This window comes from Mugil cephalus, chromosome 6 (assembly GCF_022458985.1).
Source record: "Mugil cephalus isolate CIBA_MC_2020 chromosome 6, CIBA_Mcephalus_1.1, whole genome shotgun sequence".
Taxonomy (NCBI): Eukaryota; Metazoa; Chordata; class Actinopteri; order Mugiliformes; family Mugilidae; genus Mugil; species Mugil cephalus.
In genome coordinates this window covers 13277491-13293048 of record NC_061775.1, presented here as the reverse complement: position 1 = coordinate 13293048, position 15558 = coordinate 13277491, and the positions used below count along the sequence as shown (strand labels likewise).

Here is a 15558-nt window from a genome sequence, read left to right as displayed (position 1 = left end):
GCACATGCGCAGTAGAAGTTAATAACGGCCTTCCGTGGTGCTTTCAGGGTCCGGGTCCAACCTCGAAATTCCAAAAACGAACACATTATTACTTTGCTTGTTGCATTAAGGCGGGGAAATGTGTGACATCAGTGATTATTTGGATATTTATTGCAGTTAATAGACACAGTTTAATCTGTGTCACAAATGTATTTATTTATTTACAGCTACTGAATGAGAACCTTTGTTAAAAAAATGGAGGAAGTGACACGACTGAGAGACAATTCATTAATTCGTCAATCAATTAAAACATCATTGAAAAATAGAAAGATACTGACCAAGAAGAAAATAGTTTTCTACTGGGGTCGTTTTATTATATTTTATTATCTTTTAGGTAATGTAATTGTTATATTTCCGACTGTCCATTAATGCAGCGAAGTGTTGACGTACTTGTCTCATCCATTGGCTGTATCCTACATTGTGACCACATGATGTCAGTGTAACGTCACTGCTAATGTTTGAATCAGTAGCAGCCAGAAACACAAAGGAGGTAAAAGCACGGCTACATAGTGAGATGCTGCCTTTTGCACAATGATCCGTTGCAGCATTAGTACAACTTTCTAACGATAAATATGTTAGGTTTAAATTTAAACGAATGGGTTTGTTAAAAAATATATATAATGTTTCATGAATTCTGAGAATTCAACAATTCATTTTCATATAAACACAAAGTGAAGGTATAAATATCAAATTAAAAACACCTAAATGTTTTTAAAAATGTTTTAGAGGCAAAAGCTATTTATAACATCTACTTCTATTCCTGGTGTTTTTCATCTTTTCAGTGTAAAAGACACATGGGGGCACGATGTTCTCTCCTTTCAGCTTCAAACGCACCACCGCTGTTATTATTATCTCCCCAAGTCAGGGAGGATCTTGTAAAAAGCACTGTAGTCTGACAGATTGACACTTAGTGAGTTTATTTATAAAATCAAATGGTGTAGACCTGGCTCAGCGAATTTCAAAATGCAGTGTGTAGGAAGAGATACAAAATAGTACAATAATCAACCATCACTGACGTTTCTATACAGGAAGATCAAGACGACAACATTCTCTACTTCTCATCAAAAAATACAAAACAGAAAACTCCTTTTGACAACACTACCTGATAAAGGGAGTGGGAGAGTTATGGCTCTCAAAGGACTGTGCCCAATTGGAGTGGAGCGACCCAGTGAAACATACAGGTATAGCAGACAACGCCACATCCCGATCTCTCAGGACGTCTTTACACCGCGACAACTCGGAAGTTAAAAGGCACCACACAATACAAGTCACGAGGAGATTTTGCCACACATTTGTAATGCTGTAACCGACAAACTTTAAGGCGGATGCCATGTGCAAAAAACATCTTGAATATGTGTCACACGTACTGCTCAGCGTCCTCTCCGGTGAAGTGTGCTTTGATTCTTTCCTTTACTGTTGACGTCTTTTAAAAAATATCTGAAATGTGAAAGATTTTTAAAGAATGATTGCATTATCACTATGTCGCTTGGTATCACAGGCATATTCCAGGCTTGTGGGAGGCAAGTGAGGGGGAGAAAGAGTGGTGGAGGAGGCCTCGCTGTGGATTTAGTTCCTGTAGCTTTTGCGTCCCTCGCCCTCCTTCAGGAAGGTCCATATGAGGGTGTTCACAATATCGGGCTGGTCCTGCTGCAGCCAGTGGCTGGCCCCGGATATGATGTTGAGGCGGAAATGATTCCTGATGTAGAGGCGGCAGGCCTCGGCCATCTCCTGCTCCAGGAACGCGTCCCGCTCCCCCCACAGCAGCAGCACCGGGGACCGGACGTGACTATGGTTCAGAGGGAGGGAGCTACGGAAAAAAAGTCAAAGTGTGAGAGGTTTTGAGAGGGATGAAAGGATGTGTCTGAGGTGGAAAAACCGCACCTGCGATTTCATGTGACGCATCTATTAGATCGCTACGCTTAGTCGATTCCAACCAAAAGTGACATCTGTGATTTCTCCCTGCTTTTGATTTGCAGCCACCGTAAATAAATCTACCCTCACAAAAAGGTGAAGAGAGAAAAGTGACTGGAAAAGCAGGAAAAACTGCAGATGCAATTCAGATTTTCAGGAGAAATGAAAACCTGGGTCCTAATAATGCGGAAAGTATAATTCAGTCTGTAGATCTTTAGTTGAGTTAAATAATAATAATATAAAAGCTAAAACAATTACCATTTTTTTCTGTTTAAAGATACAGTTTCAGTGTCTACTGGGGCCATTTGTATTCCTCTAAGTCACAAGTGTCAAACATGTGGCCCGTGGGCCAAAAGCAGCCCACCAGAGGGTCTAAACTGGCCCGCGGGATGAATGTGCAGTTTGCAAAAGTGCAAAAATGACACTGAAGACACTAACTGCAGTTTTTCCCGATAAATGTAAAGGCTATTCCTAGGCTTCACACAGTTTTAGTAAGAGATGTGACCTAGAACTAGAAAGAATTGCACTTCTTTTTTTTTAAAGAACGTCCAATTGTTCATTACATGTTTTGTAATAGTGCCGTTCATTAAATGTAAACACTTTCATAATGTTCTTCTTCGCACTAAAACAAAGGGAAACAGTCAGAGTTGTGCTTATTTACAGGTCCGGTCCCCTTGAGATCAACCTGGGCTGTGTGAGTTTGACACCCCAGCTCTAGGTGATATCATTTTCACATTTCCTCTGCCAGGTGTCGACGTCCCCGTCTCATGCTGCACCGTTACTTCTCTCCTATCACCTCAGTGTAACTCTTGACGTTTGAGTCAGCTCCTGCCTTTTGTTGATTCCTTCCAAAAACGACACCTATGATTTATTTCACTCTGATATGAAGTGTTTTTATCTTGTGCTGTGCTCCCGGAGAGGGGAAGCAGAGACGTTCTGAGTAGAATAAACACCTCCACTATTTATTCTTCTGTAGATGCAGAAGATGCAGACATGCCGATGGTGAGAGGCAACATGACGTGTGAATGAAGCGGCAGAAGAAAAACACTGCAACAACAACGTCTGTTTTTTTTTTGTCGTTATTTTCCAGTGTTTGTCTTTAAATTGAGCATGAAACAGTGTTTTGGGATCCCAGATTTCTAATGCATCCGCACCAAATGTTCTTTGTTTCTCTGTAGTCCAGCTAGTCCAGACTTGGAAAACACTTTGTATCGTCGGCGTCAGTAAATCAGCGTGAGTGAGGCTCCAGCTCCCGTGTCACGCCCGTACATCTAAAGCTGACTATATGGACGTCTGTCTGTTTTAGTCCACAGTGTCTAGCTGCACACGGTATGGGCCTGTGTAGAGACTAATTGGTCATGGGTCAGCGAGATTTCTTTTACATAATATAAAGCTATTCTGAGACTACTCTTTGCTTGAGAAGTGAGCAGATGGTGCGTCCAGCCATGCATGTACAGTTCACATAAATCGGTGGACTGTTTTTTTTTTTCTTTCTTTCTTTTCTGTGTGATCAGGTTTGTGCCGATCACCATCTATCTGCTCGACATTCATACGCGTGAGGATGAAGGTGTAAATGGAAATTTTGGAGTGTGTTTTGGAGTTGACAACAGAGCTTTAACTTTCTGCTCTTTCAAAAGTAGAACAGTAGATGGCGCTACTAAATTTGTAACCAACTCCATATGTAAGTGTATAACATGAAGTTTCTGGAAAGCACACATTGTATATGAAATGCTTTTGCTATCACATCACATATTAATCAACTAAAACTAAAAAAAAAAATAAAATAAAAAAAGTACTGGCATGATGATGGAAGAGTGGCGACAGCATACATTTGCATAATTAAAGAAAATAAAGTTGTATAGTTTCAAGAATAAAGTCCTAATGTTTCAAGGGTGAAGTCACAATATTTAAATGATAAAATTATAATGATTCAAGAATAAATTTATAGAGATTCAGAAATGAAGAATAATGTGATAATGTTTCAAGAATAAAGTCGAAATGTTTCAAGAGGTTGTAATATTTAAATAATGAAGTGATAATGTTTCAAGACTAAAGAGTTTCAATATGTTTAGAGAGAAGTTTCAGTATTTAAAATAAGACTCATAATGTTTCAATGGTAAAATTATAGAGTGTTAACAACAAAGTCATTGTGTATCAACCATGAAGTTGCAATGTTTCCAGAAAAAAAAATCACTACATCACGATGATGATCCAATCTAATACTTCTTCCACCACTGTTACTTCCAGATCCCTCTGTATGATTTCTGGAAGGTTCTATCGTGATGCAGGTGAACTCACCTGAATACGTTCCTGTAATAGTTGAGGGCTCCCGTCAGGGCTCCTGGCTGTGACAGCGCGTACAGGTAGGCCTCCAGGTCCTCCGCCGTGAGCCACCGGCCCTTCCTTCCTATCCCTGTGCTGCGGCTGGTGAACAGAGACTTCAGAGCCTGCAGCAGAGACACAATATCATCTAGAAAACGCTAACAGTCTATGCATAGCGAGTCAAAAAAACAAAAAAAGAAAGGTATTTCAGGGGTTAATTCAACCCTGATGACCTTCAGCTGCAGCTCTGGCACCGCGACTGCTGGCTCGACAACATTACACGCTGTGCTTCCACTCCTGTCAGATCCAACATGGGCATATGGCAGCATTCTTACATCTCATTAGCACAGGAAACTGAATTTCCAGCAACACCCTGCGATGCTTAAGTCTTTTATAAAGAAGCGTCTCTCATGCATCAGTCATGTGTCTTGCTGCTTGTATCATGTTTAGATGCTGCACGTGTGCTTTGTTCAGATTATTAATGCTCCTGACGCTCTCTTCTTCTCCTTTCTCTTCGCCCTCTTTTTTTTTCCGACCTCAAGCAGATGGGTCCTTCCCCACGAGCTGCTTCCTTTGTTTCTTTCCACCGTCACCTTAGTGCTCGCTCTGGAGGGGGGGGGGGGTTCAGGCGCTGCAGGTTCTGTGTAAAGCGTCTTGAGACAACTTGTGCTGTTATTGACTCTGTCTAAATAAAACTGAACTAAACCAAATGGAAATTACAGGCATTTTAGAGGCAACACTATTTTTTTTTCAATTCTTCCTACACGCTGACATTTTGAAAGTCATTTAATTTACTAAATGCTGTTGGACCCAGCTAAAGTAGCCATTGAAATTTAAATTAAATAAGTAGTTTAACAGTTTTAGGAAAAGGGATTTATTGATTTTCTTACAAATCTCTAGATATAAAACAACAGCCAGAAGTCGCTGCTCTGCTTAACAGGGTAAAAACAATGAGGGTTTGTATTGATCCAACAAATGACACATTGTGTGAGGGCTAATTGGCTTTTGTTTACTCTGCAGAGGAGAGCTATCCCTCACTTAAATAAGCCAACTAATCTAATCTTCAGTTAAACTGAAACATAAATGCGGTTCTGGTTCCAAGAAGTCGCTTAAAAGCACCTAAACCTAATTTCTGATTTTAGAGAATAATAACAATTCCCAATAACTTTAATGACATTTAAATAACACATAATTCAACATCGCCGTCTAATTCTTGTCGAAATAACCAGGTCACTGCATGGCTCGGGTAATAATCTATAATCTACATATTTCCTGCAGGATTAGTTGGTCATTTTGTTTACCACAATAATCTCTTCCTCTGCGGGACATGTCTAGAGTCTGCACTAGACGCAAACACTAAGAATAGACCTGCCACAGAAATAATGTGGCGAATAGACACGCAAGATGCACAACAGTAACACACACACACACACAACCTTGACCTTGAAACCACTTAAGCCCCCCCCCCCCCCCACACACACACACACACACAACAGGCTACCTTGAAATCATTGATGGAGAGCATGAGCTCGGGGAAGCGGGGCAGCTGGAAGAAGAAGAAATGACTGGATTTCAGCAGCTGGCTCGGGTGACGCAGGGCGTAATCTGGAGGAGAGGAGAGGAGAGGAGAGGAGAGGAGAGGAGAGGAGAGGAGAGGAGAGGAGAGGCAGACATTGAGTTTTTCCGATAGTAATTAAAGCACAAGTTATCACTCCGTAAAGTCAAGGATGTAGCGATTCTCTGTGACTTTGCCCCAGCTGCTCCATCTCCACGGTAGCCTCCTGTAATTAGCTCCTCATCATCTTCTCCTCCTCAAGGCAAGGAGAGGATTTGCCAGATGGATGCAAACATGGAACTGAAGGAATAATACCTCCTAATTAATGATCATAATTACGGCAGCAACCCAAGAACCAAACCAGACCCTCTCTAATTAGCGGGAAGAAAACAGGGCTTCCTTCACAGCACAAACAGGAACGTCGGATCTGGTGGCGTTGTGTGCGCGAGCCATACCTGAGAACACGGACGGGTGGGGGCAGTTGAGGACGATGAGTTTAGTCACCATCTCGGGGTAGTGGATGGCAAACAGCCACGCGATGGTCCCGCCCCAGTCATGGCCGACGAGGCAGCATCTGTTGTACCCTTGGAAGAAAAGCACATGAAGGGTTTTTTATTGTCTAAGACACGCCCACCTTAAAACACAACACTGTCCAAAAATCAATACAGCTCTCTCTTTTTTTTTTTTTACTGGTGGTTTTCTCCGTCAGAGAGCACACAAATAGATGTATTTCATGACATGCAGCCAAATGCAGACCAAGGTCAGGGTGTGAGTCTCATCATATTACTGCTCCAGTCCCTGTTTAAGTAATCCTCTTACCTGCGACAGCTCCATTAACACCTGCTAACGTGAATCAGCCCAATGAGCCTCATCTGAGCGCTGATATGATGTGTGCTTAAGGAGGAACAGACATGTAACTCATATAGTCAAGGAGCCGCTTTTTAACAGAGGACTGCGCCTGTTCCCGTCCTTCGGGTTTGTTGCCTTGTTTCCTATCAGAATACTGATAAATACTGCGCCGAGTGTGTACTCTGAATGTGTCCGTGTGGGCTCAGAGAGTTGGAGAGACTCCTTCAATCTGATCCCAGATTAGAGTACATCAGTTACGATACAATCAGGGCAAGCCTGCTTCCACCGAGACGACCATCAAGAGAATAATTTGCACAGCTACGTCCATTACTGAGTGCTTAGATCCTGACAGGCTGTTAAGTAATTAGCAGTGACAGCTAGGACTATATATCAAAACATCAACTATAGACCTCTAAAAGAAAAAAAAAATCACTTTCTAAGATGATTTTGTTTGGAACATATAGAAAAAAAACACATATTCATGAGTCATTCCTGTGTCTCCAGGCTGCATCTTAAATAGGTCTAAATAGTTTGGCCTGTACTGACTTCTTTAATTAAAGCCACGATACTACATTTTTAAATGGTCCACCCAACTGTGTGCAGTGAGATAGGGGTCATTTCCTACTGATGAGTCCACGGAGAATCACAGACTGTCTGCACTTCCCCTCATTTCTTCAGAACCTTTCAGCTTATTGTTTTGAATGTAATCACATATTTCACCACCCTGTACTTTTAGTGCTCCTCTTCAGGGAAACTAAATAACAAACCAAATTCGCAAATAGCTGCTGAAATAAAGGCCTCAGTAATAAGACATTTCCCCGAAGAGACCGAGCCATGATGGAAATAATATTGGACTTTCATTCACTATAATAAAAACATAGAATGTCAGATTTCAGAACACGTCAGTATTAAACGAATGTTTATAGCTTGTTCCACCGCAGTTAATGTCCACTTTCATTTTAGTTTATGATACAATTGTTAAACAGTTGCTGGCATTTGGAAGCGAACTGGTGAGTTAATCAACAGTTCAAGCAGATTATCGGGAGCATTTGAACTGCCTGTGAATGCACCAGAAATACTGATAACGGCCGCCTTTGCTTTTCTTCTCGCTTCCAAATCCGTTTAGCTAATTTGGCTAGCGAAGGAAGCGTGTGATCGTCTGGTCAGTGAGGTCCCATGACCACAGGCGACTTCTTTTCATCAGTGTGTCCAGATCTGCATCTACGATAAAGGGTCATTGTTAACAAGCAAAAGCTTTAAATTAACACTGCAATTGTAATTTGTCTTTGATGCTGAAGGAATGAAGACAGATCCTGATAAATGCTGCAGAATTAGAGTTATTACAGCTGCACAATCCGGACACTGAAAACAAGGTTTCACATACTTTTGCTTATCACGAATATGTAAGGAGAACAATATTTCAGCTTCATTTGTTTAATTGGATTCTCCTTGTCTACTCTCAGGACTTTTGGGAAATCTGCTGATGTTTTCTTTTTAAAAAATACAAGTGGCATTGTATATTGGAATTAATGTTTCAATTTTCATGTAATTGGCACTGAAACAGCCGCAGTGGCGCATCAGAATATGTGGTGACAGGTGTGAAGGAGAAGACAAAGCAAGAGCTCCCACACACATTCATTTGGGAATCTATGCTGACATTTCAGTGCTAAAACAGATTGCCATAGAGAGCGCGTATGCAGAGCTGAAATGACAGCTTCAGAGAGTGTAATGTGCCGGTTGGCAAAAGAGCAAAAAATGTCATTCTAGCCAAATGATCATTAGTGGATGCTGGTATGTGTGCACAGCCCCCAGGCTAGCTCCTTGCTAGTGTTAGCATGCAGTCAGCAGGCTGTGGGGCTGTGGCTCCGCACAATGTGAATGAGTCACAGGAAGTTTGTCACGCTGTGCCGCAGGCCTGAGGGCTGTCCGCAGCTTAAGACTCATAAACAAGTTTATTTTTGTGCCAAGATGCTGTGGGAAAACACTGTCCATTCGCTCACCTAGGTACTCCACGATGTCCTTGATGTCGGTGACCAGGTATTCAAAGCGGTAACTCTCAGCTGAGAGTGGCAAGTCGGACTCCCCGTAGCCCCGCATGTCAATGGCCACCACGCGGAATTCGCTCTTGAACTCGCGCAGCTGGTAGCGCCAGGAGAACCTGAGGCACAGACAGATGAAATGAAATGAACATTTTGTTTATTTCAGCACTTCTGCACAGCTCTCGGGTTAAATCTGAGACTCTTTGACACCTTTCCAATATCGCACGATGCAGTTTAATTCAGCAGGGACAAACATCAATGTAATAAATTAATCAGATGGCAAGATGTTGTAAAGTATTGCTGGCGGTTCTGCTCAGCTGTCTGACCCTTGTTAATAGTTGATGTGTGGGTTCAGTTCAGGTATAACTGACTACACTGCAAAAAAAAAAGGGGGGGGGGGGTCTAAAAACAGGATAGAAACACTAAATCTGAGGGTAAAGGTACTAAAAGCAAGTGAAATTATCTGTCCATGCAGCAAGATAATTTCACTTGACGAGGTTTCTTAAATTAAGATTAAATCTAGAAATAAGCAAGTTTAACACTTGAAATTAACTCTTAAAACAAGACAAATTATATAATTAAAGTTTTTTTTTGTCTTGGTAAGAACCAAATAATTATATAGGGCAGGCGGTGTAACTGCTGTAAACATAAACATACACACAAACATGGGATTTCACTTGGGGACTGAATAGGCTCTCTTTAAATTTGTGGTCGAAAATTTAAAATAATATATATATATATATATATACGTACTTATATAAAATGTCTAATCAACCAAAGATTTTGCGACCCCCACTGCAGTACCCCCACGGACCCCCTAGGGGTCATGGGCCCCCTGTTGAAGACCCATGGACTAAGGTAATGCATGCTACAAAAGGCGGGAGAGAAAAGAAGAGATAACTTGGCTTGCGTGGTTTAGCATGCATCGCTCATTTTAAAGGGCCGGCCTGTGGTTGTCTCCAGCAGCTGTCAGTGAGCACAGTTGCAGCTGCTGTGATGATGAAGCTGTGATCATATGGTTGGTGCTCAGACCTCCGCTACTGCTGTGGTGTTCAGTCGAAGGTGCTGTTTTTTGAACCTCCAGTGATTTAAAGAGCAGTGTGTTACCAACGCACCACAGAAGAACACAGTAGCTTCGGTGTGATGATTGACCAGAAGAGCAACCCTGGCTGTGCACGCACAGCCAACACATGCGTGGCCTTACTAACACTGAAGTCATTGCAAAGGCATAACTGCAACAACGGAAGCACAACCACCGCAGCAGTGTCAGCTGTGCCGTCTTGAGGCTGCAGTTCAAGTTTTCTTTTTTCAATGCAATGGTGCGAACTTGTGCATGACAGCTGAGGGCACAATGACACTGTAATACACAGGAGTGTATCAGAGGTCGAGAGAAACTGCGAGAAAACTCCTGCGAAATGTAGTCCTCAAATAAATTCTTATTTTGACCCTTTGAGGGCTCTGTAGACAACACTGACAACACTTTTAATTAGCCTGTAAGTCACAAGTACCTTCAGAGGCCTTTTTAAGGAGACTGAATTCAATAACTTTCAAGACTGTTAACAGCCTGTAGACACATTCTTCAACTTGTATCGTAGTCCATGTTGTTTATGCAGTTTTACTTTTCTTAGATTCCATATGGTGAAAGGACAGAACTGTAAACCCACTTCCACTTTGGACTTTTAGTCCCTACGATGGACACAAGCACCAAGAACCACATTTCCCACAATGCAGTTCATACATTTACTTCTCTGCAGTGGAAATCTGCTTGTTCATTCAGCTCCAATCGACAAGTTTGCGACGCAGGCTTTCTGTCAAACACTTGGAGTCTCCGAGCCCCAAACGGCACGTTACGCAACTGTTTTCGCAGGCGGAACAGAACTGTCCACGATGGTTAGGCTGAGTTTGATGTGCAAAATTAGAAGAGGGGCACCTTTTTAGTGTGCAAAATTATGAGATAGCCTCAGATAAACTTTATCTTCATAAAGCTGGGACTGGGTTTGTTTTTCCAGCTGAGCGAAGGTCACCTCTGGATAATAGATGCTGTTTTAGATCCTAATCCACCGATCAATCGGAAGCGGGGACGACTTCCCTAATTGAAGATCTTGTCTTGTACTGCAGATGCTCATCAAGCCCGAACACCCCCCAGCCCCCACCCATCCTATCTCTGCCTCTCCTCCTCTTCGGCTGGGTGATGGGGGAAGCGAGATGCAGAGCTCTGCCAGGGATTCTGATGAGTCAGGATAAGATCCCGGCACTGAACCCTCTGATGTTAGAATATAGATGAGGTTTGAAGCTAAGTAAGCCCCTTGGACCACTACATCCTCCTCCTGACACACACACACACTCACACTCCTTCTCATCTCTAAGAGGGAATTAGCACATTTTAAGACTCCTTTCTCACCATCTCACTCTCCACGGTTCATTCCTGTGAAGAATACGGCAAGTGAAGCAGAAAGGGCACCCCTCCACTGTTAATTAATCCCTGTCCTGTCCACAGCTTAGATAGTATGCCGGAGATATGGACAGGCTTACAGCTTTTGACAACCTCTTTGGCCCCAATCCAGGCGTAACGCTCAACATCATTTTTCATCTCATATCAGGAGGAAGAGATCTTGAACGCTTTGGACCTCTATCCCCCCGATGGCAAATCTTGCCCGTGAATGAGGACTCCTCTGATGGCGTGGATTTATATTTGCAGCCCCTTGAGCCAGACCGCAAGAGATTTACTATGACGGTGCCGCTGAGACATTGCAGTGGAGGAATTCCAACAGTGAAGGTGCATTTCAGAGAGGTGCGACGAACAACAAAGCAAGTGGGCAAAAACACATCTCGCGCAGTGTTTTGCAGCCGAGTGCACGGGAGCCCCCGCTGTTAGCACAACCCCGGTTTCCCTTTGACCTACCAGAACTCGGGGAAGCCGTGCAAGAACAGCATGAGTGGCTTTCCTCTCTCCCCGGCAGCGACGTAGTGAAACCTGAGGCCAGACTCCTGGGTGGAAAGAAGACACATAAACACACTTAAACGTAAACACCGAGCTGTCAGCCTTGTCAAAAAGCCACTCGATGAATGCGACACACAAGTCGGCAGTCTTAAAGGACTGTTACTGTGTGGAGCTGCATGGGGTTTATTAACCCTTTAACTGGTACTGTAACCACACGGTTTATCTTTTTTGTAGTAGTAGTAGTAGTAGACAATAAAATGCTTAATTTCTCATTTTTTATCCATTTTCTAACCATTGCTGAGCTTTGAGCTATTTTGGACAGATGACCATAGCTCAAATATATACATCATACAGCTTCAGTATTTACATTGTATCAATCTGTACAATCATGTGAACATCTTAAAAATGATATGTCAAAATACTCAGTTTGCAGTGTACGATATTAATATCGATTAAAAATGAATGGTATTTAATCGCGATTAATCTCACTGTGGAAGTCAGAAAATTAAAACTCAATGTAGGAAAAAAAAACATAGCTCAGTCTATACATATGGAATTGTTCCTGATTTCAGCCGTTCAGTTGATTAACAAGCCCAAATGTGTCAGGTGTGGAAGTTGGTGAAAATTACATATAATGATGCTCAAGAGCATCTGGAGTATTTCTAGGTAGTTAAAGTGAGGGCTCAAGTGTCAGACTGTGTTCAAATAAAAGCTTTTGCACTCTCTATAGATTTTAAATAAAGAGAGTTTGAAGTTGAAACGATCCTTTCAGCCTCTGGATAATTTGTTATTCTTTCAGCAAAAGCTTCCAATGTGGGTGTGATATAACTGAATTCACTCTGCACAGGAGGGACGTCAATCACCGCCTGAGCCAATAATGACCAAAACTTTTATTTGGAGTGGCTGTAAATTCAGTCGGCATTCATTTCACTGATGGCTCAGAGCAAGAAGGTTTGGGGTTTAAACCCATTGACCGGCCCGGAGCTGCTTTGTGCAGAGTTTGCATGTTCTCTTTAATTCTGTGTCTGTCAGATTAACTGGTGATTCCAAGCTGGTGGTAGGTGTGAGTGTGAATGGTTGTTTGTCTCTTTGTGTAAGCCCTGTGACAGACTGGCAACTTGTCCGGGGTGAAGGCGATATCCCCGTCCATCGCCCAATGTCAGCAGGGATAGGCTCCACCGCCCTGTGACCCTCCAGGGGATAAGCTGCTGTGTATATGGGTGGATTTAACTTTTGCAAAATGAAGCATTTTAACAGAAACATCTTGAGTCATCACTTAAACAGGGTCACTCTGATTATGCATGTCCTGCAAGGCTTGAAGTTTTAGGATCAAATCGCAGGCGATGCAAAATAACAACATCGGCAGTAATGAATACACCACATTAATACATTAGGAATTCAGAGGTGTGGGACAGCATGTATACACCAGTCAGTGGTTTTAGGTGGTGGCTGATTGGTTCCTAATAGATGCTGCACATGTGTGTTCACAGATGCCAATGGACTTCTCCATACCATAGATACAATCGTTGTCTCACATTAAAACATTATTCCTTGGACTAGAGTGCTTTGTAGATTTGTAATAAATCAAACCAAATAATACAATGTTCATTCCAGGGCTATTTGGGGGCTATTTCTTTACAACTGTCTGAATAATAAGTTTGCAACCATTATTATTTCATTGGATTAGGTATTCCTCATCTGACTAATGTTGTGAATTTTGTCAAGATTTTGAGACGTTTCACCGATTATATCAGAAAGCAGCACTGATCTCTGATGATGCAGCATGTACATGGATATATAGGCAGCTTTTTGTTTTAATCTTTGTCTCGCTGCAGTATGTGAGCAGGCTCAAAATATGTTTTTTTTTAAAATGATATTTTGATTTTATATTGATATAACGTTCATATTACATTGTCTTCAGACGAGCTCAACTTTTGTTATGTGCAGAGCATCCGTATAGTAGCCTATAATCTGTTCTGATTAATCTATTTTTGAAAAAAAATGATGATTGTAAATGAGTGTTCTTCCAGAAACACGCCCCATATATAACTTTAGAGACACATTTAGCGATCTAGATATTGTTTGAGGCAGTTTTTTTTTTTGTCTATTACTTTGTACCCACTTCAATACATTTCTGCGTTAGAAACGACAACAGAACACTTGACTCTAATGCATTTGTCTAAACATCTGAAGTTACTAGGCACTTTTAGATGAAGTTGTAGACAGATTTAGTTTTCACACGAAAGCATCGCGTATAAGTGTCTTATTAGATGTGACACAGGTTCAACTGCCAAGCAGATTATAAAGTGGCAGATTTCTTCGGACTGACTGAATAACATCAGTCCACCGGTAAACTGAGCATAGCAACGTCATCTAATAATACAACAATGGCAGGGAACAGTGTGTGATACTTGTCATTAATTGAGCACGTTTCGCTGGTAATTAGATGCAGCGCGTTACTTGCATTATATACATACATTAAGTACTTAGAAAGTGAAGCATGTGAACAATTCTCCGAGCACTGACGCCGGGGCTTTTGTCTTGGATTGGGATTTAGTGACGGACGTGCTTTGGTATTTAATTACATAATGTTGAACACATACAGTAGGTTGGTAGTTAGAGGCTGCATGCGGAGACGCGGGGCGGAGGAGCTGTTCCTTCAGCACCACCTGAGCTCGGAGCCAGCGAACCGTGACTCCAGCCAGCAGCAAAATAAACAAATACATAAATAAGAAATAAACAGACGCCTCGCGATTTAGCAGCTCATAAAGAAGCCTGGCCCCGTTTGGCTTTTCACGATGCGACACAGCACACAAAGGTGTTTTACGTGTGAACGCAGCAGCACACGAGAAGAGGGGCTTCCTCTCTCTCTCTCACACACACACACACACACACACACACACACACACAATGGGCTCGTCCCCTAACAGGGACCAGACGCCTTTCATGTCCATGTGTGTGTGTCTATGTGTGCGTCTTACCTTGATCCGGACATAACAGTGGGTTCCCAAGGACGTGTCATTCAGACAAGCCGGGGGAGTTTCACGAATAACCCATTGGAAGGTGGCTGTCGGCCTTAAGACGATGTTCCACCAAAGTTTCAGCAGGGCTACGATGGCGCAAAGAGCACAATAACCGTATATCAATGACCAGTACCCCAAAACTCTGATTTTCAGCGCAAGTCTGATTACAAATAACAGCAAGTTGTGGAGCACTCTCGCCATCTTTACATTGCCGCAGGGAATCGATCCGGATCACGTTACCTATTGATTTCTTTCTGTTAATTGGTCGCCTCTGTTTAAATACTGCCCTGACACTGCCGTCGTTTCGTTACCAGCGCATACGCACGACTGTGTGAAGGGAGGATCCCAACAAACGACTGAATGGGACGGTGGCGAGGGCATCACGTCAGATTTCACGCTTGCGTGTGACAGCGGCGGTTGTTTAGCAGGAGACGGCGTTGCTGGCGGCACAAGGCGAGTAGGAAACCGAGCAATAAGAACAAGCTCGATGCGAAGCTTTACGGTGATTTCGGCGCAGCTAAAGAGGCGCTGTAAGGCGACGGGAACCCCCCCCTTCCCCAGAAAAGACTGTAAAGCGGCCCGGCTTCGCACTGCTGTTATGGCAACAAGACTGCAAGTAAATAAATAAAAAAATAACATTTTTTTTTTTTTTTTTAAATATTAAAATAATAATAATAAAATAGAATAAAATAAAACCACTAGGTGCAGGTTCAACATAACATTAGTTCAGCTAATAGGAGAAATAATTAGTTATTTCAGATGTGCTCACCGTACGGTTCCGTGGGTTAATTGGCAGGTGGGACTGCGCATGGATATTTAATGAGCCGTGATCCGGTCGCAGGTGTGAGACTGCCATGTCCTGTTAAGCACACAAAGCAG

The 15558-nt window shown here is 42.5% G+C and overlaps 1 protein-coding gene across 1 annotated transcript; it reads right to left on the bottom strand.

The window, feature by feature from the left end:
• Positions 1 to 939: 939 nt before the first annotated feature.
• ephx4 (epoxide hydrolase 4) lies at positions 940 to 15249 on the bottom strand. Its single transcript, XM_047586219.1, has 7 exons — positions 14638 to 15249; positions 11618 to 11703; positions 8677 to 8834; positions 6283 to 6411; positions 5774 to 5877; positions 4249 to 4397; positions 940 to 1846 (listed from the first exon to the last, which is right to left on the bottom strand). The coding sequence occupies exons 1-7, from the start codon at positions 14878 to 14880 to the stop codon at positions 1606 to 1608; spliced, it is 1110 nt and encodes a 369-aa protein (XP_047442175.1). The 5' UTR covers positions 14881 to 15249; the 3' UTR covers positions 940 to 1605.
• Positions 15250 to 15558: the final 309 nt, after the last annotated feature.

Bases quoted from the DNA above. Each gene is read 5' to 3' on its own strand.
- ephx4 (XM_047586219.1), bottom strand. From the start codon at position 14,880: ATGGCGAGAGTGCTCCACAACTTGCTGTTATTTGTAATCAGACTTGCG. The intron at 6,412-8,676 runs GTGAGCGAATGG...TTTTCTTCCAAG, and splicing joins GGACATCGTGGAGTACCTAG to GGTACAACAGATGCTGCCTC. The intron at 5,878-6,282 runs GTATGGCTCGCG...CCTCTCCTCCAG, and splicing joins CCACCCGTCCGTGTTCTCAG to ATTACGCCCTGCGTCACCCG.